Source organism: Lemur catta, chromosome 4, assembly GCF_020740605.2.
Source record: "Lemur catta isolate mLemCat1 chromosome 4, mLemCat1.pri, whole genome shotgun sequence".
NCBI lineage: Eukaryota > Metazoa > Chordata > Mammalia > Primates > Lemuridae > Lemur > Lemur catta.
In genome coordinates, this window is record NC_059131.1 from 21,042,732 (window position 1) to 21,065,105 (window position 22,374).

At 38.1% G+C, this 22,374-nt stretch overlaps 1 protein-coding gene across 1 annotated transcript in view; it reads left to right on the forward strand.

Annotated features, from left to right (window-relative positions):
* Positions 1 to 6,636: 6,636 nt before the first annotated feature.
* The window catches only part of WDR43 (WD repeat domain 43), a 47,340-nt gene continuing 31,602 nt past the window's right edge, over positions 6,637 to 22,374 (forward strand). The window contains exons 1-4 of the mRNA XM_045549317.1: positions 6,637 to 6,911; positions 13,819 to 13,956; positions 16,460 to 16,581; positions 21,923 to 22,043. Coding sequence (XP_045405273.1) covers positions 6,687 to 6,911; positions 13,819 to 13,956; positions 16,460 to 16,581; positions 21,923 to 22,043 — 606 coding nt within the window. The 5' untranslated portion in view covers positions 6,637 to 6,686. The remainder of the gene's footprint in view (positions 6,912 to 13,818; positions 13,957 to 16,459; positions 16,582 to 21,922; positions 22,044 to 22,374) is intronic.

Here is a 22,374-nt window from a genome sequence, read left to right on the forward strand (position 1 = left end):
AAGAAGCAGACTTGAGGTACTTCCATCCTGTAATTCTGTGACTTCTTGGGATTTTTATTTGTGTTTAAAATATTTTAACTACAGAGACATCTGAAAGCTACCTACCTACTAAAAAACGAAAACAAAAACCCAAACAAACAAAAAAACCAAAAAGGCATGGACAGTATTACAATTACTGAAATTTATTGTGAAACAGGAATTTTACAAATCTCTGCCAAGCTTTAAGACTTTTCTAAGTATTTGTATGTATGTTTTTTTATGTAAAAGAAACTATTCAAACTTAAAATAAATACAAAGTGTTGTCTAGCAACAGTGAACAAATACAGATTAACAAATGCAGCAGCACTGATTATTGAACAGGAATATCTGAAGAAGATCAGTTTTGCCCAGAAGTCATTGATAAATCTCCAGAAGTTAAAGGCTTTCAAACAAAACTAATGGCATTATTCATTACTGCAACAAATCAATATGTAGGTATAAGCTTCCTCTCCTTTAAAAAAATGTTTTAACATAATTAAAAGTATTAATCTATAAATTTTTCCTTTTTTATACTACTAAAGTGCTTATTATATTATATATTTATTTATCTTTTTTAACTAGCAGGATTATTTATGTGTAGTTTAATAAAAGAAAATTTATCGATGTGTTTATTTCATTGCCTTTATTATTACTCATTTCATTTCATGATTATTACTAGAAATTTTTTTTTTTTTACAGAGAAGGAGGTTGACTTTCTTTTTTAGTGGTCCATTTGGGTGTTAGGTATGCTAGGTATGCCACTGGGATTTTAATGCAGTGTGGTAAATGAAATGACGGAAATCGTCATAAGCAGAAACAGAGATTGCCTAAGGGGAGGATTTTGAGGTTGGATACCAAAAAAGACTTTTTTGTAACTTTTATGTTGATACAGTTTCAAAAGGTATACAAGGGTCTCCCATATCTGTTTTCCAGACTCATCCACTGTTTATGTTTTAACCCCTTTGCTTTTTTATTCTTCTTTCTTCCTCTCTTTCTCCTTCCTCCTCTCTCCATCTCTCTCCATGTGTACCACACACACATGCACATTTTTTTTTCTGAACCATTTGAGAGTAGGTTGGAGACATTGCGTCACTTTACGCCTAAATAGTGCAGTAGGTATATCCTGAAAACAAGGATGTTTTTCCATCTACCCACAGTGCAGATAAATCACGTTAAGGATGTTATTATAATACATTACTTAACCTACAGACTACATTCAAATTTTGTCACTTGGCCCAATAATATCTTGCATAGTTTTTTCCAGTCCAGGATCCAGTCCAGGATCACACATTCAGTTAGTTATCATGTCTCTTTAGCCTTCTTTAATCTAGGACAAACAGCCCCTCAGCGTTTATTTCTTGACCTTGATATTTCTTAAGAATACAGGCCAGTTATTTCATAGAATTCCCCTCACTTTGGGTTGATGTTTCCTCCTGATTACATTTGGTTTATGCATTTTTGGCAGAAATACCACTGAATTGAAGTTTTCCTTCTTAGTGCATCATGTCAGGAGTCACACGGTGCTGGTTTGCCCCTATGTCGATGATGTGAGCTTTGATCACTTAGTTAAGTCTGAGTAATTCTAGTATCTCCGCTGTAAGGTTACTATTTTAATCTTTGTAATTAATAAGTAATTTATGGGAAAATATATTGAGATTCGTTTTGCATTCACTGATGATTTTTTAAAAAACTTTAGAATCCTAGTGACAATCAAATGATGAATTTTTTACTTGATAATTTTTTTCATATTTATTAATTGGCACTCTACTATTAAAAAAGATCTTAGGAAAGGCTCTCTTTTTTCTTTTTTTTTTAAATTTTATTGGTGCCCTGACTCAGATTTGAACCAAGGTTGCTACAGACACAACAGGCTGTCCTTTTTTTTTTTTTTTTTTAAACTTCATTGGGGTTAATTTACATAATCTTAAATTTTAACCATTATAAGTTAAATTTTAGTGTAATTTAGAATTGTTTATAAAACAGCAACTCAAAGAACTAAGCAAATAAAAAAAATTAAATGATAGAATTGTTTAGTAAGTGAATAATCCAATGATTTTTAGTAATTTTATAGAGTTATGCAACCACTGCCACAATCCAATTTTAGAACATTTCTATCATCCTAAAAAGTTCCCTTGTGCCCAGTTGCAGTTATTCTGTTTCTACCCTTAGCCCCAGGCAACCACTGACCTGTTTTCTATCTTTATAAATATGGTCTTTTTGGATATTTCATATAAATAGAATTATACAGTTTTTAGTCTTTCTCTTGGATAGACCTAGAAGTACAATTGCTGGGTTGTATGGGAAGTTCATGTTTAATTTAAGAAACCACCAAAGTGTTTCCCAAAGAGGCTGTACCTTTTCACATTTCCCCAAGCAATGGATACGAGTTCCAGTTTCTTTACATCCTCACCAACATCTGTTGTCTATCTTTTTTATTATAGCCATATTAGTGGGTATGAAATTGTATCTCATTATTGTTTTAATTTGCATTTCCTTAAAGGTTAATGATGTTGAGCATCTTTTCATATATTTATTAATCATCCATGTATCTTCTTTGGTGAAGTGTTCAAGTCTTTTGCTGATTTTTGAATTGGTTATCTTATTTATTAATACATATTCTTTGCATGTGGATATCAATTGGCTCAGGACTGTAAGACTATTCTTTGCCCATTGAATTGTCTTGTTGTATTGGCACGTTACCTAAATAAATTGACTTTAAAGGTAATAGTTTATTTCTGAACTCTTGAGTTTGTGCCATTGCTTTATGTGCTCATACTGAGACCGTTACCACACTGTCTTGATTGCTGTAGCTTTATAGTTAGTTGTGAAATTCAATGATGTGAATGCACCAATGTTGCTCTTTTAAAAAATTGTTTTTAGTAGCTGGCTACTAAAAAAATGAAAAGAAATAAGTTATTTTTTTAAGTATTTTAAAAATTAAAAAAAATTAAAAAAAATTGTTTTCACTATTTTAGGTCCTATGCATTTCTTTGTAAATAGATTAAGATTAGGCTGTTGATTTTGCAAAAAGTCCTGCTTATATTTTCATAGGGATTGCACTGAATTTATAGTTTAATTTGGGGAGAATTGCTATCTTGACAATATGGAGTTTAACAATTCATGAACATGAAATATCTTTCCATTTATTTCAGTCTCCTTTAATTTCTCCCACCAATGCTTTGCACATTTCAAAGTATATGTCTTGTACTTGTTTTATAAAAAAAAAATATTTTTTTGAGTTAGGGTCTCACTCTCTCACCCAGCCTGGATTACAGTGGCCCAATCATAGTTCACTGTAACCTCCAACTCCTGGGCTCAAGCAATCTTCCCACCTCGGCCTTCTGAGTAACTGGGACTACAGGTGTATGCAATTACACCTGGTTAATTTTTAAATTTTTTGTAGAGTCCAGGTCTTGCCACGTTGCCCAGCCCAGCCTTGTAGTCCTGGCTTCAAGCAATCCTCCTACCTCAGCCTCCCAAAATGCTGGGATTACAGGTGTGAGCCACCATGCCTAGCCCTTCTTTTATTAAATTTATTCACAAGTATTTTATTATTTCTGGTGCTATTGCAAATAGATTTTTAAAAATATAATTTTCAGATTGTACATTAATAGTATATAGACATACAACTGATTTTTTTGAATGTTGATCTTGTATCCTGTGACCTTGTTACACTTATTTAGTAGTTTTTTATTTTGTTGTGGATTCCTTGAGGTTTTCTATATGTCATCTGTGAATAAAGACACTTTTACTCCTTCCTCTCCAATCTGGGTGCCATTATTATTAATAGTAATAGTAGTAGTTACTTTAGCGCACCAGCTAGATCCTCCAATAAAGTGTTGAATAGAAGTGGTGAGAGTTGACATTCTTTTTCTTTTCTTTTCTTTTCTTTTTCTTTTTTTTTTTTTGAGACAGAATCTTGCTCTGTCACCCTGGCTAGAGTGCAGTGGCATTATTGTAGCTCACTGCAACCTCAAACTCCTGGGCTCAAGTGATCCTCCTGCCCCAGCCTCCCAGGTAGCTGGGACTAAAGATGTGCGCCACTGCGCCCAGCTAAGTTTTCTATTTTTTGTAGACACGGGATCTTGCTTTTGCTCAGGCTGGTCTCAAACTTCTGACCTCAAGCAATCCTCCCACCTCATCCTTTCAGAGTGCTAGGATTACAGGTGTGAGCCTGTAATTACTGTGCCTGGTGAGAGTGGATATTCTTGCCTTCTTCCAAATCTTAAGAGGAAAGCATTCCGTCTTTCATTATTAAGTACGATGTAAACTGTGGGCTTTTGTAGATTCCGTTTGTCAGGTTGAGGATATTCTTTTCTATTCCTAGTTTGCTAACAGTTTGTTTTCTTTTGTAAATCACGAATGTATGTTGGATAATAATTTATTAGATCATTTTTCTGCATTTTTTGAGATTATGGCATGGTTTTTATCATTTATCCTAGTAAGATGACATATTTACATTTATTGATTTTGGGTGTTAAACTGACCTTGAATTCCTTGAATAAATCCCATTTGGTCATAGTATTTAACCTTCTTTTAATATATTGCTGGACTTGGTTTGCTAATATTTTGTTAAGGGTTAGAGAGGTATTTTAAATTAAAGCTGGTGTTACCTGAGTGGACTCTTTAGGATTGATAGGAATTAGTTAAATTAATTATTAGTTGAGTCCAGGTGTGGTGTCTCCTGCCTGTAATCCTAACAGACTTTGGGAGGCTGAGGCAGGAAGGTCACTTGAGGCCAGGAGTTCAAGATCAGCCTGAGCAATAAAGCCCAGACCCTACCTCTACAAAAAATAGAAAAATTAGCTGGGCATGGTGACTCAAGCCTGTAGTCCCAGCTACTTCAGGCAGGGGTAGAAAAGATCTCCTGAGCCCAGGAGTTTGAGGTTGCAGTGAGCTATGATGACGCCACTGCACTCTAGCCCAAGGAACAGAGTGAGACCCTGTCTCAAAAAAAAAAAAAAATTGTTAGCTCACAAATTGGACAAAGGGCTAGAATTGGGGGCAGAGTGAAGATTGGAAGAGGTTGAATTAATTATAGATATGAGCAAAAGAGCAGATCCCAGAATAAGTGTGGTAAGGGCAGGAAACCACAAGCAGGTCAGGTTGTGGAGCATGATATTTGAGGCAATCCGTGGTGAGTGATAATGCTGGGGAGGTTGACAGAAACGAGATGACAGATTATCTTGTAATCCACATATATTAAGCAGCATAGATTTTCTTCTGTGTGTACTAGCAAGGTTGTAAAGGGTTTTAAGTAGAGAGGTAGCATGGTCAGATTTATGATCTGCAAAGATCACCCCAAGGGATCAGCCTGGAGGAAGGCAGTCCAGTTAAAAGCAGTAGCGGCAGTTCAAGTGAGAGATATGAAGGTTTAAACAAGAAAAGAGAATTGGATCTAGATAAGGAAATTGAATGGGGAGTTATGTAAGAGAGAAAACAGCATCTGACGATTGATTTGATGTGTGAATGTGTTTGGGTGGAAGTGAGATGTGGGATTGGGCAATAAACAGAGCTGACTCCTGACTGGTGGTATCATCGAGTCAAAAAATACAAAAGAATGAGCAGAATTAGGTTCAGCTGCACAACCTAAAATATAGCAGTTTAAGAAGCATGTTCACTTTCTTTCATATAAAAGAAGTCCAAAGGAGTTGGTCCAGGGCAAGTTGGTGCAAGGCTTTAGGGTTTCTAGATCCTTCTATCTTCTTCCTCTACCATTCTCAGTGTGTTATTTTCCCCTTAAATCCAATATGAGTGGTCTATTCCTGGCCATCACATTTGAGTTCCAGGATTAAGAAGGAAAAAGCAGTGAAGAATAGCATACCCTCCACTTTAAGGATTTTTTTCTATAAGCCCATCTCATATGGCTTCACCTGATTGCAAATAAGACTGGAAAATGTAGTCTTCTACATTGGCTTATTTCTATTACCTTAGAATAAAATCCAAATACTTTACTATGGTTTACAAGGTTCTATATAATTTGGCTCCTGAACTCTATATAATTTACCACCTTTTCTTTTTTCTTTTTTTGAGGCAGGGTGTCACTTGCCCGGGCTAGAGTGCAGTGCGTCATCCTAGCTCACTGCAACCTCCAACTCCTGGGCTCAAGCATCCTCCTGCCTCAGCCTCCCTAGTAGCTAGCACTACAGGCACGCTCCTAAAAAGCGTCTATTTGATGTAGCAACATGAGACCAATCTCGATGAAATAGGAGGGAATAGCCTCTCCCATCATTACTTTTACACTATTATGATTGAATAAATTGTTACTATGTACGTACATAATTACAGCCTGTAAGTGAACAGGGGAAAATGGAAACAGTTGTTACAATCATGGAGTTTTAAGTGAATATTTCTTTTAAATATTTTGTTCAAACATGTCATTTTTTTTAAAAAGTATTATTATTTTTTTTTTTTAAAGGAACGGGCCTTGATCGCGAGTCTACAGTCACGTTCCCTCACATGCCCACTCCCGCCCCAGATAATTAGTCAGAGGTCCCACCCGGCCACCGTCCACAGGCTGGGCCCGCCCACAGCTCGCCTGCGTCGCGAGGAGCCACGCTCCCAGCTCCCTGCGCTCCCTCCGCCCCACTTCCTTCCTCCAGGCCCCGCCCCGCGCCGGTGCGCCTGCGCACAGACGAACACGTGGCTGCCGCGGAGCCAGAGCAGCAATGGCGGCGGGCGGTGGCTGTAGCGGCGACCCTCTGGCCCCGGCGGGGGTTCCCTGCGCCTTCTCCCCGCACAGCCAGGCCTACTTCGCTTTGGCTTCTACCGACGGTCACCTGCGAGTTTGGGAGACAGCCAACAACCGGCTGCACCAGGAGTACGTGCCTTCCGCGCACCTCAGCGGTACCTGCACCTGTCTGGCCTGGGCGCCAGCGCGGCTGCAGGCCAAGGTAAAGATAGCGGGACGGCGCGGGGCGGGCGACCGCCTGGGCTCGGCCTTGGAGCCCCTCCGGCTCCGTGGTGCTCGGCCGGGCCTCGCGCGTGGTCCGCGGCGGCCAGGGGTGAGGAGGCATGGAGCGTGGCGTCGGCGCGCGCTGGGCCCACGCCGCCAGCCCCGGGTGCGGCCTGTCGTGGGGGCGGTGAGAGAGGGCGCGACTCGGTCTGGCCGGCCGTGGACCCGAGCCCTACTGGCGGGCTCCATGTGGTCTGCGCCCCACTGTCGCCAGGCCGCCATGTTCGCGGAGGCCCCCCGATCCCCCAGGGGGCGGCTTCCTTTTACCAGGCCTCTCTCATCAGTATGCGTTTATTGGGGCCCCGGCTTTTGACGAGCCCAGTTTTGGGACTGTACTGTTCTCCGGCCCGGACCCAGCTCGTTGGCTTCTCCCTGGACAGTTGGACTGAACAAGTCTGTACTTGCTTCCGGACACCGCCTCCCGCTTTGGGTGCCGGCTTACCACGTGTTCTCTTCCACGTCCAGGTCGTGGGACTTTCACTCTTGAAACTTTAAACTTTCCCAGGCTCCTTGCATTCTCAGCATTTTGAATCTTCTTACTTACTGCTTCTTACTTCTTATTGCTTACCCCCTGCATTTCAAACCTCTCAACCCCCAAGTCTGAAGCCTGCATTAGGATATGGAGGTAAAGTGAAGAAGTACCTTAACTTAATATGGTATGAGTGTCCAGGTGAATTGCCCCTTAGATTGGAAACTGCTGAGTTAGGGAAAGCTTTTTCACTGTTGGGGACCTGTGTCAAGTAAATGTCATTCACTGTTGAGACACTCGACTCCATCTCTCTAACTCATCACGCACGTGGTAACTGTAGTTACAAAATAGCCAAACCAATTTACTCCACTGCGATTTGGAATCGTCAGGTATACTGACATGTGTGGCTTTGTGCTGTAACTGTGTGCAAAACTTCAAAACCTCGTATTTAGGATAGATCTGACTACCTCGGGAACCTTCTGCTAAATTTTTATTAGAAGAAGGAATACATCTAACTTGCTATGTATACTCTATATTAGTATGTTGAGATATTTTTCAGATTTTAAGCTACATTTTCATAGTTTCTCCTGTCCATTAATAAAAGGAACCTATCTAGGCTTATAAGTCAGTCACAGAACTTGGACTTGTAAAAAAAAAATCAGAGCTGTCCTTATTGAAATTACAGCACTCTCCATATTTTTCATTTTCAAAGTTGTTTTCTATGTTTGTATTTAACAGTCCTGTAAAGTAGTAATACTAATGCTGAGAGAAATACAGAGGAGTGGTTCTGTAGGTGCATGGACCCCAAGCTATACTGCCTAGGTTTGAATCCAGGCTCTGCTTCATAGTAGTAATTGTGCCTTTAGTTCCTCATTTACAAAATGGGGATGATAGTACCTCCTTCATAGAGTGGTTGTGAAGATTAATACATTTAATAATGCAGAAAGCACTTAGAATAGTTCTATGTGTGTAAGGGTTATGTAGTATTAATATCTTAAATTCCTATGGTTAGTCCTGCAAGGTTGATAAGGAAGGAAATTTGTGCCTTGTTTGAGAAGAAACAGAAACTCTGGAAAACTAAGCAACTTGTATAAAGTGAAAAATGGAACCAGGATGGAACTTGGGTCTTTAGAGCTCAGTAGCTCAGTGCTTGCTTATCTACAAGTAGTTAATATTAGCTTGACAAAAACTTGTAACCCACTGTGCTTTTCTGTTGACTTTCAGTCACACTGTCCAAGAATGAAACTTTTTTCTAGTCTCAAAAATCATAGTTTTGGATTATATACAACACTGTGATACACTAGAAAAATAACTGGATTAGGTTTCGTAATCAGGACTCAACTCAAACTTGTTTTTGTCATATTGAGCAAGTTGCTTTAATTTTGGGGGCCTCACTGATAAGTGAGAATTGGGCTACATTAAAAGTTTTACAGGTTTCAGTATCCTTTTTACCTATACTCTACTTAGCTGTGAAATCATTACACTTTAAAAAACTGATTGAGAATCATAGCTAAGAAAGGTAAATCACTCGACTAAAACCTTAATAACCAGTAAAGGAGCGTGGCCACTAGAGTCAGGGTACCCTGATTCCTGATCCAGCACCCCTACATCGTTTCCCTTAAACTTCTTCTTTTTTTTTTTTTTTTTGATATGCTTCTTGGATTGAAACCCTCAATCTTAAATCACAGAACTGAAACATGGGAGAAATGTAGAGGCATCCAGTCCCCCATCTTGGGGATGTGTCCTGGAGTATCGATTCTACTTGGAAATTAGGAAGAGAGACAGTTTGCTTGTGGTGTGGAATTTAAAAGTCACATGATTTTTAAAGGTAAAAAATACAGAAGCATTTGTAGCAACTGCTTTAACCTCTGTCCCTGTGTTACGTTCCTTGCACTTAAATTTTATGACATTCTCATCATAAAATCTTCCTTTTTTATATTTTTGAGGCTTAGAGTATGAGGCATGGAAAGGATGTTATTCTGAAGCCCCTGTTCCAAGCATTTTGTCAGGGTCCTGGCATATGACATATAGTACATTCAAACGTGAAGTAGAGATAATACTACCCACCTTTCCGGGTCCTCAGAGGATTCAATGAGGCAATGTATGTGACTGGTATAGAACAGCCTGGCATGTAGTAAGTGCCCAATAAATGTCAGCAGTTATTATTGAATGAATCAATGAGTATTCTCTCTGGACTCATCATTAATGCTGCATTCCCTGGTGTAAATCAGTTTGTAAGAATATCCTGTATTTAGTTTAATAATTGGCAGTTTGCCACTCAAGGACAAAGTGTGGTGATGATAGCGCTTATGAATGGAGAAAGATTAGTTAATGCTGAGTTTCTTGGTTAATGGGTTAAGGTAGTGATTCGTAAGTGTTTAGAAAAATTAATTGTGGCTTTTTTGGGTCACAGAATGATTACAATACTTTGCATTTACACCACAATAGTTTTCAGAGAGTTTTTGTACATGTCACATAGCTGAGCATTTGGTCAATGAAGACTGGGGGAAGGAGACCTCTAATAATGACAAGAAAATATTCTAGGAAAGTACAGAAAGACAGATTGGACTCTAGATGGATGCTATTTTTAGAGTTCCTCAGATTTATATGTGTAAACTGAGGCTGAAATATTAAATTTTCTACCCAAGCCACATAGTAAGTAAGTGGCTGAGCTACTTAGGAACTGACCCTGCTGTTTGATTGCCCTGTTACATCTCTCTACCTTGTCTACTTTTCCTTCCCTAACTGCTGTCAAACCCTGGAGACCTGGTCTACTATTGGCTATCACAGTAAATGTGTTTATGCTGCTTTGCTGTCACTGCAATTAAAATGACCTAATACAGTTTAGTACTTGTTTAATGAAGCACATGGCATTTCAGACATTGGACAGGGCAACCATGGTAACATTACGGATGTTTCTAGGAAAAATTTGAGCTGAGTACCCACATTGCCATCCCTTAGAGATGTAGCACAGTTTAGATGTGTTCCTTTATAGTGCTCTGTCTTGAGGGCTTGACCGTATTTAAGCTTCCAAAGAAGGTAAAGTTTGTAGATGAGATCCAATTGGCAGAAATAGAAGTTTCTGAGTATTCGAATTTAGTTGTTTTGTTATAAATACTGTATATAATTTTATGTAAAATGCACACATTTTGTTCATTGTTATCCGTGAAACTTACACACAAGCCAGAGTGAGTGGCAGTAAGACAGGCCAAGAAATGGAATAGAGACTAATTGGAGAATGAAGCTTAAAACTTGGGCATAATTTTCAGTGTCTAGAGGTCAGTGTTTTTTAAAAGATTTTCATCCATTAATGGATTGTGAAATACATTTAGTGGGTTGTGATAGCATTAAAAAATGAAATAGAATGGAAAAATATAAGAAAGTATTACCCATGGTAATTTTTTTTGTGAAACTTGATTTAGTTATCTATACATATATTTTTATGAATGTGTGTACTGGCTCTCTGTGTAACTCTTCTTACTCTGGAATCTGTCTAAAAAGTCATTGCTTAATTACTGAACAAATTTAGACTTCTCATCACTTGGATGTGCTTTTTTTCCCCCGTCTTCACCTCATCTGTACAATTCCTTTTTATAATAAATCAGGCACATGTGCCATTGAGACTTTCCCTCAGCCTTCCAATTGTCTCCTGGATCAAATGCTGATAAGCTCTTATCACAGTCTTTGGTATTTATTGCTTAGTTTAGTCTGCCCTTCATGTTGGGAAAAGACTCCTTGGTCTAAGAAATTACATCCTTTTGGTCTTCACTCCTGGTACTTTCAGGAATTGTGATTTTTTCCAATTGTAAATATGTGAACTAAATTTTTAGTCTACATTTTTTATTACTTTATATATTTACATGTATAATCAGTGTGCACATGACGTTGTACTAGGCACTTTAGAGGAAACAGAACAGTGTGACTAAGATGTAAAAGAATAAATAAAGACAATTCAGATTAATTATTTCTGTAATGCAGAATATGACTTGTGCCTTAAGAGAAAGAAGTTTCTGTGGAGGAGATAGTATTTGAGGTGGGCCTTAGCACGGAGAGGATTTTTAGCCAATAAAAATTGAGTAGGAAAAGTCCCCTTCCAAGTGAAGGGAAAAGGCAAAAGCAAAATGAGTAAATGAGTGTTTCAGGAGTGTAATGTAAGGATGGAAATGGAGATAAGGCTGGAAAAGGTGGGTTGGAGGCAAATTGTGGATGCTTTTGAATGCCATAGAGTTGTTTATATTGATTTATTCTCTGGGGAGTTATTGAAATTTTTTAATTACAGAAATAACATGTTCAGATAGTAAAAGATGTGCCATAATCTATAATCAGTAGCACTGAACTCTTAGTTTCAGAGATATTTAGTATGGAGTAATACTTAAAATACTAGATTTTGTTAAAGTGTACATTGGTTGTATAAGCTTATGATTTCGTTGATGTGTTACTTGTTTGGACATGCTTATCCTGCTGAATGAGAAGTTGTTTTTAAAAACACCATCCAACTCTGAAAACCATGAGTCAATAGTTCTTTGCGATTACATTAATTGAATTATTATTTGGATTTACACCAGTGATTCTCAAAATTGGGCATCAATCCTATGGATCTTCCTCCCACCTGCCTCTGCTTCTACAAAAAATATGGAGAGATTGCAGACAGAAATTAAGGTTTCAACTATGTTAATGTTTAATTCTAAAATTTCTTCGTGCTTTTTAATGCAAATTCAAATCTGCAGTAAAGCATATACATATTTAGACCAGCCTTTGTTCCACACATTGAGAAACTTCAGTGTAGATACTAAGAATTTTGATTTGCAAATAGAAGAAATATTTCCTGGAATTTTTTAAAGAAGAGTTTTCGGATGAGGTAGTAGTGGGTTCATATATTTTCCCCCACTGCCCTTCCCTGAAATAGGTATTTGTATTTAAACCTTATAAAGAAGTCATTTGCCCTCTGGGATCATTCACAGGTAGCTTTAGAAGTTCATGTAAGTGAAAGTGGGATGGAGGACATCCTAATGCTAAGGCTTCAGTGTTTCAACCAAATCAAATGTTACTGATTAGACTTTTTATACTTTGGCTTTTAATTGTAACCTCTTTTTTGGGTTTGTTAATATAGATACATTTCTAAGGACTTACAAATGTGTATTTTTCTGAAAGTAAAAAGTTACCCTTTTTTTTTCTGGTTAAACCGTTTTGCATATCATTAAAGTGTGTCCAATGAATTCTTCATATGTTAACACCCCCCCCATAACTAAATGGAAAAAAAAAAAAGGAATATGCTTTTTATATCTACTGCCTTATATTCTTTTTTATTTTATTTTATTTTTATTTTTTATTTTTTGAGACAGAGTCTTGCCGTGTTTCCCAGGCTAGAGTGAGTGCCGTGGCGTCAGCCTAGCTCACAGCAACCTCAAACTCCTGGGCTCCTCAGCCTCCCGGGTAGCTGGGACTACAGGCATGCGCCACCATGCCCGGCTAATTTTTTCTATATATATTTTTTAGTTGGCCAGATAATTTCTTTCTATTTTTAGTAGAGACGGGGTCTCGCTCTTGCTGAGGCTGGTCCTGACCTCGAGCAATCCACCTGCCTCGGACTCCCAGAGTGCTAGGATTACAGGCGTGAGCCACTGCGCCCGGCCCCTTATATTCTTTATGCACTGGTAACATTGGGTAACATTGTAGTTGTCATTGGTGGTTCTTAGATTGGGCAGATTTTTATGTGTCCTGGGCTGCCTTTTTTTTTTGGTGCTCCCAGCCTAGTGTGTGACCAGTCATTGGAGCAACTTCTCTAGTGTGTGCTCTGAGCAGCTGTACTAATTAAAACTATTTGTTGATTCAGACTGAAGTTAATGCATGTTTGTAAATGTAAAAATGTTTGAGTCCCTTTTCCTGAAAGCTAAGCTAGAATTTGAGGAAATATCAGGGAGAAAAAAGGGAAGAATTGGCTGCTTGGGTATGGATTTATGGATTCATAGATCCTTGGGTGTTCATCTCTTTGCTTGGGGAATGGAGGCTTCACTTGGATTGGGCCTCTCAGGAGGAGTGGTCACTTTTTGAGAAGTAGAGACAGCATTGAGGCTGCTTGGAACTGTAAGGAGAGTACCAAAAATACACCAAGTTTTCCTATTTGCTGCTTTCCATCCAAAGGGTAGGAGGCAGGAGGACAGACAATTATGAACTTCTCTTTCTGTTGGAGGGACTCTTTTTTTTTTTTTTTTTTTTAAAGTAGTAAGCAAGAAAATTACCTGAAAGCTTCTGCCATCTTTCCCCCACCCAAAGTGTCTTTTCGGGCTAGTGGGCATTTGTACTTGTGCTTTAATGATGTTTCAGTGTTTGAAATACTAAAAAATAAATTTTTTTTTTTTTTTTTTTTTTTTTACAGGAAAGTCCCCAGAGGAAAAAAAGGAAATCAGAAGCTATAGGAACAAGTGACCAGATTGACTTGTTGGCTCTTGGGACAGCAGTTGGTAGCATTTTATTATACAGTACAGTAAAAGGAGAATTACACAGTAAATTAATAGTAAGTGTACATATATTTTATATAAAAGTGGTATGACAGGGAAACTGATTATTAGAATTGTTAAAAACAAAATACTTCTAGTGTGTGATGGGATCTGCGCTATAGGGGCAGTTTTATGTCCTTTCTACATTTAAAGAGTTGAATAGTAATATTTGATAAAAACTGTAATAGGTAACGTAGCCCTCATTATGGGTGAGAGTAAAGAATTATTGACTAGGTTTAAAATAAGAAAGGGTTAAGAGAACTCTAAGGTATTACAGGTAGCAACTGCAGGAAGCAGCTCACCACCTCTTGGGCTAGGGGAATAAAGGAGGCAGTTGGAATTATTGCTGAAACTGAGAACTTTTGGGAGCAGGTGCTGCTTCATTGCTACTGTTATCTCTTGATGAGGAGTGGCCCCAAGGTCATGAGGTCTAGACCTCAGGCTGAGGAAGGGGCTCCAGCTGCCTGGTGCTGGTATCTTTGACAGGTGATGAGACTGGTTCTCCCAGTGTTGGAAAAATTGCTGGAGGGAATTGCCATCACTGCTGTGATGCAAACAAGGAGGCAGGAAGGAACAAGTCCCTTATTCTCCCTCCAGCTGTGTCTTCCTCTAGCACTGCTGTTGGCCATAGCCAAGCCCACAGATCCAGCTGACAAAGCAGAAATGAGGTTTGCAGAGTCCCAGCATCATGGAGCAGAGTATAGAAGGGTGGATTTGGCACTGGAAGATAGTAACTTAACTGGCATAATTTGTTCAGACCGTATCTATTGCAGTGTATTTCTGTTCACTGGACTCCTATATATACGAATGCTTTATGTATAAATAAAACAGTTAAGTTTTCCATTTTAAATAACACCTACCCATAGAAAATTTGGAACTACATCTATCCTTAGAAAATTTGGAGCTACGTAAGGTTGAAAATGGAAAAAATTTATATCTAAGTCTGTCACCAAGAGATCCACTGTTAATATTTCATATTATTTCTTTGCTTTATACATATATTTAAAAAATATAGTTGGCTTCTGTCCATCTATTTTGTATCCTGATTTTTTCATTAAGTTACAATACAAGCATTTTTTATATTTGTCAAGAACCAGTTATAAACATTTTTAATGACTGCCTAAAGTCCCAATACATTGGGTAGTCCATTTGTTACTTAACTAATATTGACTGTTTAGGGCTTCCTTTTTTTTTTTTGAGACAGAGTCTTGTGGCTGAATCCTACTAGTATGTGATCATGGATAAATAGTTTAACTTTTAACCTCTTAAATGGATGTTATACAACCTACCTTGCATGACTTTATTAGGACTTAGACTAATAATATATTGAAAGTGCTTGGCTTGTAAGTGGTATTTAGTAAATGTTTGTTGAATGAGTAAGTGAATGAATGAGTGGACATATTGCTTTCCAAAAGGGTGTGGCAATTGCCCCTAGCAATATAGTGTCATTTTTATTGTAACCTCACCAGCATGGGCATTATAATGCAAAACAAATTGCTAGATGAACAGACTAAAAATGCTACTTTGTTTTGGTTTGCATTTCTTTAATTACTAACAAAGTGGAATGTTTTTATTTATTTCCTTACTGAATTCTTTCTATGGAATTTATCTGTTTATATCCTTTGTTGTTAATGCTTCCTGTGTATAATATAGGATTAGTTCTTTGAATAGAGAGCTGATAAAGGAGGGAAGTAACAATTTAACATTTTAAAATATTTTTCTTTTGAAGTGGGAGCAATCTTATCTGGAATTAGCTTCAGTGATTTTGAGTAATTACTTTTATTCTTAGCTTAGATATATACATAGTGGTGTTTCATTATGTGTATATTTATGTGAATTCAAGTAGAAAGAGTGAAATTGCTTATGTTGTAGGTGATTTAGCACCTCATTCTGCTAAGTGAGTTTGTCCTGGAATGCTTGTAAGATTAGCTCTTCTCAGTTAATGTCTTCATTCCTGCATGCCCCTGAGTGAGTGCGTGTCTTGCTGTGCTGTGTATGTTTAAAATACTGTTTATATGATATGGTCCATAACACAAGGACGCATTCAGTGTTAACCTGAAGTAACAGTGATAGTCTTTTTTGAGAGATAGTTTTGGTACTTTTTTAAAAGGGATTTTTCAAGGATATTTTTAACTAGACTTGATTTTTATTTTAAGTGTTATTTTGGACTCTATGATTTGACTTTACTAGTTCACTGAAGTGCCAAATTTTTTGCCACTGTTCATAGAGTATTTTGTCATGCTTGGAGTGGGCATTGTTATCAGGCAGATGGCGTTTAGGACTAATATGCTTTGACTTATGGTGTGGAAATAGGTTTTTTTAAACAGGAGAAGGGAAAGTTTAACATTTGAAGTTCTAGCTGGTTTATTTCCTTTTTGATGTTGGAAAACTAAAATGGACAGTTGTATATTAAGGCTTTTCGTTAGGTTAAGGCCTAACATTTTAGTTAACTGGTAATGACTTCAGGGCCATTACATCATATTATACAATATCATGTTAATCTTTTTTTTAAATCTCCAGAGCGGTGGACATGACAACAGAGTCAATTGTATACAGTGGCATCAAGACAGTGGCTGTTTATATAGTTGTTCAGATGATAAACATATTGTGGAATGGAATGTACAGACATGCAAAGTGAAGTGGTAAGTAACATTGATGGCTTTGTGGTATTGGAAGGGTGACTCAGTTACTGCTTGAAAATGCAGTAGAGTTGAACAAATCATACTAAACACGGGAATGTAGATATAATAAAGTTGTAGCCCCCGTTCTTAAGGAACTTTTAATCAAATTGGGTGTGCAGGATTTTAATATGTAAAAGCTAAAAATGGTACGAGAGTAAAGTAACTGTATAAGAGATGTCTTGAGGTAACATGTGATTACTTATCAGTTAAGTAGGGTAGTGTTGGAAAGAGCTGGAGGAAGAGAAGGGATTTCAGTTGGATCTTCTAGGATAAGTAAAATTTGGTTACGGGAGGGTAGAAGAATACTTTCAAGGGTGCAGAAAGGAAGGTGGGGAGCTGGCAAGAGCAAAGGCTAGGAGATAGGAAAGTGAAAGATGTACTTGGCACTGAGTGAACTAATTTAGCGTAGGGGCATACTAAGAGATAGTGGATGGTGGATGATATGGGCCAGAGTATCTTAAGAGCCTGGCCTTAAGAGTCATAGATAAAAATCATAGATAAACTTTTATAGTATAGGCACCTAATCCTATGATTGGCTGTATAGTAGATGCTCAATAAACATGAACTACTGAATATATAACCTACTATGTAGATTAGGACCCTAAAGAGGATAATAATGCCCATGGTCCAACAGCTAATAAGTGGCATAGGAGGGGTTCCAATCCTATTCTTTTGAATTTTTTTTTAAATCTTATTTATTTTGTTTTTGGAGATAATCTCACTCTGTTGCCCAGGCCATAGCGCCGAGCTGTGGCATCAGCTTAGCTCACAGCAACCTCAAACTCCTGAGCTCAAGCAATCCTCCCTCCTCGGCCTCCTAGCGTGCTAAGATTACAGGCATGAGCCACCGCTCCTGGCCTTCTTTAGAATTCTTATACAGTGTTTTTCTACTAAAAGCTACTTTGTTGGGGTTTTAGATTCTATCTGGTAAGCAAGAGAGAGCCACCACCGCTGGTCAGTGTCTTGAGAATAGAGGAACCACAGTAATGCTTTAGGAAAAAGTAGTCTGTCAGCAATGTGTAGAATTTAGGGGAAGGAGCTAGTTTAAAGGCAGAGATGCCACTCAGGAGATTGTTACTGTATTCTGGTTGTAGGATGGTAAGAGTGGGAAGTTAGAATGGAAATGATACCAAATAAGAACACTTGGGTGGGGTGGAGTGGAGGAGGGGCATTGAGTAACAGAAAGGAGTTAAAGGTAATTACTAAGTTTTCAGGTGAATTCAGCTTTGTTAATTTACTAGGTGAGTAAAATAATTGAGAGGAGGGGCATACTAGGGGATAATGCCTGGTAGAGGATAGAAATGTCCTCTAGGTAATAGAAACTGTGGTCAGAAGAGGGAAATGGTTTTCAGGGTTTTTAGACAAGTTGAACTTGAAATGACATTATGTGAAAGCCAAGACCCAGCAGATGGGGGCGATAGAAATTCTAAAATTTCAGGGAGGGTTTAGGGCTGGAGCTGCAGATGAGTAAAGCATCTGCCTAGAGGTTCAGTAAATATTTGTGCTCCATTTACTTGCAGCAAACAGTAGTTTCCACACTGCTGACCTGGCAGAAATACCTGCAGAGATTCTGATCCAATAGGTCTTGGGTGGAGCCTTTGTTAATGTATTCTGGATGAAAGTTCACAGTTAAGGTCTTTGATATAGGGACTAATAATGTTCAAGACACTGCTCAGCACATTGTCCATGTGACTATTTAATCATAACCCTCTGAGGTGAGGTCTGTCCCATTTTACAGTTGTGAAGGTTAAATAAGAGCCTGGCCTCTCATTCACTAAACGGTTTTCTCAAAATGATTGTGTTTCTGGCTTCATTCTTAACATTATTATGCTGCTGTTACTTGGTTTTATTTTTCATTTTAGATCCTATCTACTGATTTCCTACTCTGGAAGATGAGGATTTAGCTCTTACCTTCCTTTCTCCTCCCAGTTCTCTCAAAGTTGTTATCACAGTTTTTGATTAAGCAGTATTTCTTGTTTATGTTATGACTACTTTAATATTCTTACAGCTGAGCCTTAGACTGTCCTATGTTTGTACATTTGGTACAAAACTTTGCTTTTCTTGGGGTTTATAATTGCCTTATTTTTCATTTGGTTTTATATATACCTATCATTAGTTCACTCTTGCTTTTTTAGTAGAATAAATCTTCTCAGTTATTTTTTTATTTAAAAATTTTTTTTTTACAGTCACCTTTCTCAGGTTGAATCACTTATTTTAGACACATCAGTTAATAAGTTCTATGTATTTCTTGGAGGATTTCTCTGTCTTCCAAGTTCTGCTGAATAGCGGCTGTCCTAGGATTTCCTTTCCTCACCGTTCTGAAAATTTTCTCTTATTGGATGGAGCCTCTGTTTCCTGGATTCCATTTTCTTTGTTGGTGTGCTCCTTCCTTTTTGGTGGGGAACCTCATTTGGTAGCTTCCTGAGAAAGGGTGCAAGAGAGATTTTGCTTGGTCACCATTGTCTTTAATTCTGTCCTCACAATTCGTTCATAGTTTGAGGATATAGAGTTTTAGGTTGAAAATAATTTTTCCTCAGTAACTTTGAAGGCATTGTTCCACTTCTTTTAAGCTTTTTAGTGTTAATTATCTTTAGTGTTCTAAAATTTAATGTTCTTTTTAAAATTAAGGAATTGCATTAGCACTTGATGGGATCATTTAGCCTAGAAATTTGTGTTCTGCATTTTTCTTGTACTGTTTATTTGATAATTTCATCCTCTGGGGGGGTGTGTATGTGTGTTTCATCCTGGGGTGTGTGTTTGTTTCATCCTGGGGTGGGTGTGTGTGTGTGTGTGTGTGTGTGTGTGATCTTTCTCTAGTACTATGTACGATTATCTAGATCTTACATGTCCTGGAGTGATCCTTTACATTTCTGACTTTTTTATTTTCCATTTTATCTTTTTCTTCTCTTACCTGTGAGATTTTCTCAGTTTCACTTTCCAAACCTTCTAGTGAGTTTTTAAATTTCTCTTACTGTATATTTAACTTTCACGAGCTATTTTTTCTCTTTTTTTTATTGCATCAGGTTTCTTTTTAACTCTGAAGATAAATAAAGGAGTTTTTTTCTTTTGCTCCTTACATCATGTCTATTTGAGGGTGTGTTTCAATTTGTTTGATTTGGTCTCTTTTATGTTAAAGGCATTCTTCAGATTCTTGGAGGTCTTTGGCTGCCTGTTGCTATTTGAAAATGAAGCATTAAAAAGTTGATTGGAAGGCCCGGGTGTGAGTGTGTATGTGCCTTTTCAATTGTTGGGCTTCATTTATAATGATTGGGAAGCCTTCAAGTGTCAGTATGTGTAGGTTGTTCCACTCGAACCAGCCACATTTCCCAGAGAGGCATCTTCTAATCTTGTGCTTTTTTTAAAGCTTTTTTTTTTTTTTTTTTTTAGGCAGAGTCTCACTCTGTTGCCTGGCTAGAGTGCCATGGCATCAGCCTAGCTTACAGCAACGTCAAACACCTGGGCTCAAGCCATCCTCCTGCCTCAGCTTCCCGAGTAGCTGGGACTACAGGCATGTGACACCATGCCTGGCTAATTTTTCTATATATATTTCTAGCTGTCCATATAATTTCTTTCTATTTTTAGTAGAGACAGGGTCTCGCTCTTGCTGAGGCTGGTCTCGAACTCCTGAGCCCAAACAATCCGCCCACCTCAGCCTCCCAGAGTGTTAAGATTACAGGCGTGAGCCACTGCGCCCGACCACTTATAAAGCTTTAATGTGTGTGTACATATATTACTTGTGTATACAGATCTGATTTAGTAGGTCTAGCTAGGTTGGAGCTTGAGAGTCTGTAATTCTAACAACTTCCTGAATAATGCTGATTATGCTTTGAGTTACAAAGCTCCTAAGGAGGCTGGGGAGGTGTGTTTGGGGAGGATAGAGAAGGTATTAGCCTCTGGTGGCATTTTTAGTACTGAGTAGATTGAGGAAGCTTACCAGCTTCCTCAAGGCAGGGTTGTCTGCCTGTCTTTTTTATTTGTATCAACCTAGTGAATATATACGATAAGTGAGCATTGAAGCTGTGAGAATTGATGAGAAATTGGCAAAAACTTTAGAAGCCAGTGAGGGTAAAGGAAAGGTTCTGTCATACATTATTGCTGCATTTCTTTGATTACTGGTGAGCTTGAGCATTTCACGTTTATCAACAATTTGTATTTCTCCTGTGAATTGCCTGTTTATATCCTTTGCTTTTATTTTGAGCTCTTTTTGAGATCTTTTTCTTACTGATATGAAGGAGCTATTTGTGTCTATTAATTTTTTGTTTTGTAATATATTTATTTTTGATATTTGCTCCTAACCTTTTACTTGTATCTTAAATTTATGACTTATTTTTGGCACAGAAGTTTTATGTAATTAAATCAGGTCATCTTTTCCTTTATGATTTCTGGTTTATAATTGCTTTGGAAGGCCTTTCCTAACCCCAAGATTATAAAAACATTCTCATGTTTTCTTTTAATACCTTTTAACTAGTAATTTGTGTGTGTGTGTGTGTGTGTGTGTGTGTGTGTGTGTGTGTGTGTGGCATAAGAATCTAATTTTGGTTTTCCAAATGTCTAATTTGACATACTCCAGTATGACTGGCAGAACAATATATTTTTCTTCCACTTTAGCATTAACCTCTCTTGGTAACAAGATTCTTACTGTTACTTCTTGATTTTATAAGTGAATAACCAAGTTCCCTGTTGCCTATAACAGCATTAATGTGTGTAACAAATGGCAAAGATTCATGCTTCTAATCATTTGAGATATTAGAAAGGAATCATCTAAACCTACTTTATTTTACCTATCATATGGGGGTTCATTCCTTTAGATTTGGGTTGGAAATAATCTTTTGAGCTGTAGCTTGAGAAATCATTTGTGGTGTTAAGGGGATTAAAGGCCAACCAACCTTCCAGAGAAAGCAGGCACCGTGATGTGGGGATAGGATGGACTTGTGGAGGTCTGGCCAGCGTGGTATGTTTCTGGACATGAACAAAGTCCATCTTATGAGTCACAGGATAAATGCAATGACCCATTTTACCTTCTTATTACTGTCACCCACACATTTCCTGATACCTCTTGAGAATCTTTATCCTGTGCCTGCCCAAGGGAGGTCAGGCAGTGTTACTACAGAGCCCCACCAATGAGGCATCACTGCAGGGGCATGTCCAGGGTTAGTTGTCTAACCAGGCTTTTGGGGAATGCAGTTGGCATAGGACCTTAGGTGGTATTTTTAATGCTTGATTCTTTTTTTTTTTTTAATATTCTGTTGTGAGTAGTTTTCCCCCATTTATTTAGATGCTTTTGATTCTCTTCACAATATAGCAAGTGGAAAGGTGACAATAGCAGTGTCAGTTCCCTGTGTATCAGCCCAGATGGAAAGATGCTGCTTTCAGCTGGTCGAACAATCAAGCTATGGGTTTTGGAGACCAAAGAAGTCTACAGAGTGAGTGAATTAAATTATTTGTAAGCATAACAATCATAGAGCAAGTACAGAGAAAGGAAGAAGTTTCAGCCATAGAATATATTGGGTTTTTATTGTTGTTGTTGTTAAAGGAAATGAGGTCTTGCCCTGTCTGCTGGGCTGGAGTGTAATGGTGTGATCATAGCTCACTGCAACCTCGAACTCCTAGGCTCAAGGGATCCTCCTGCCTCAGCCTTGAGAGTAATTAGAACTACGGTCGTGTTGCACCATGCCTGGCTGATTTTTTTTTTTTTTGATAGGAAATATAGGATCTTGCTATGTTGCCCAGGCTGGTCTTAAACTACTGTGCTCA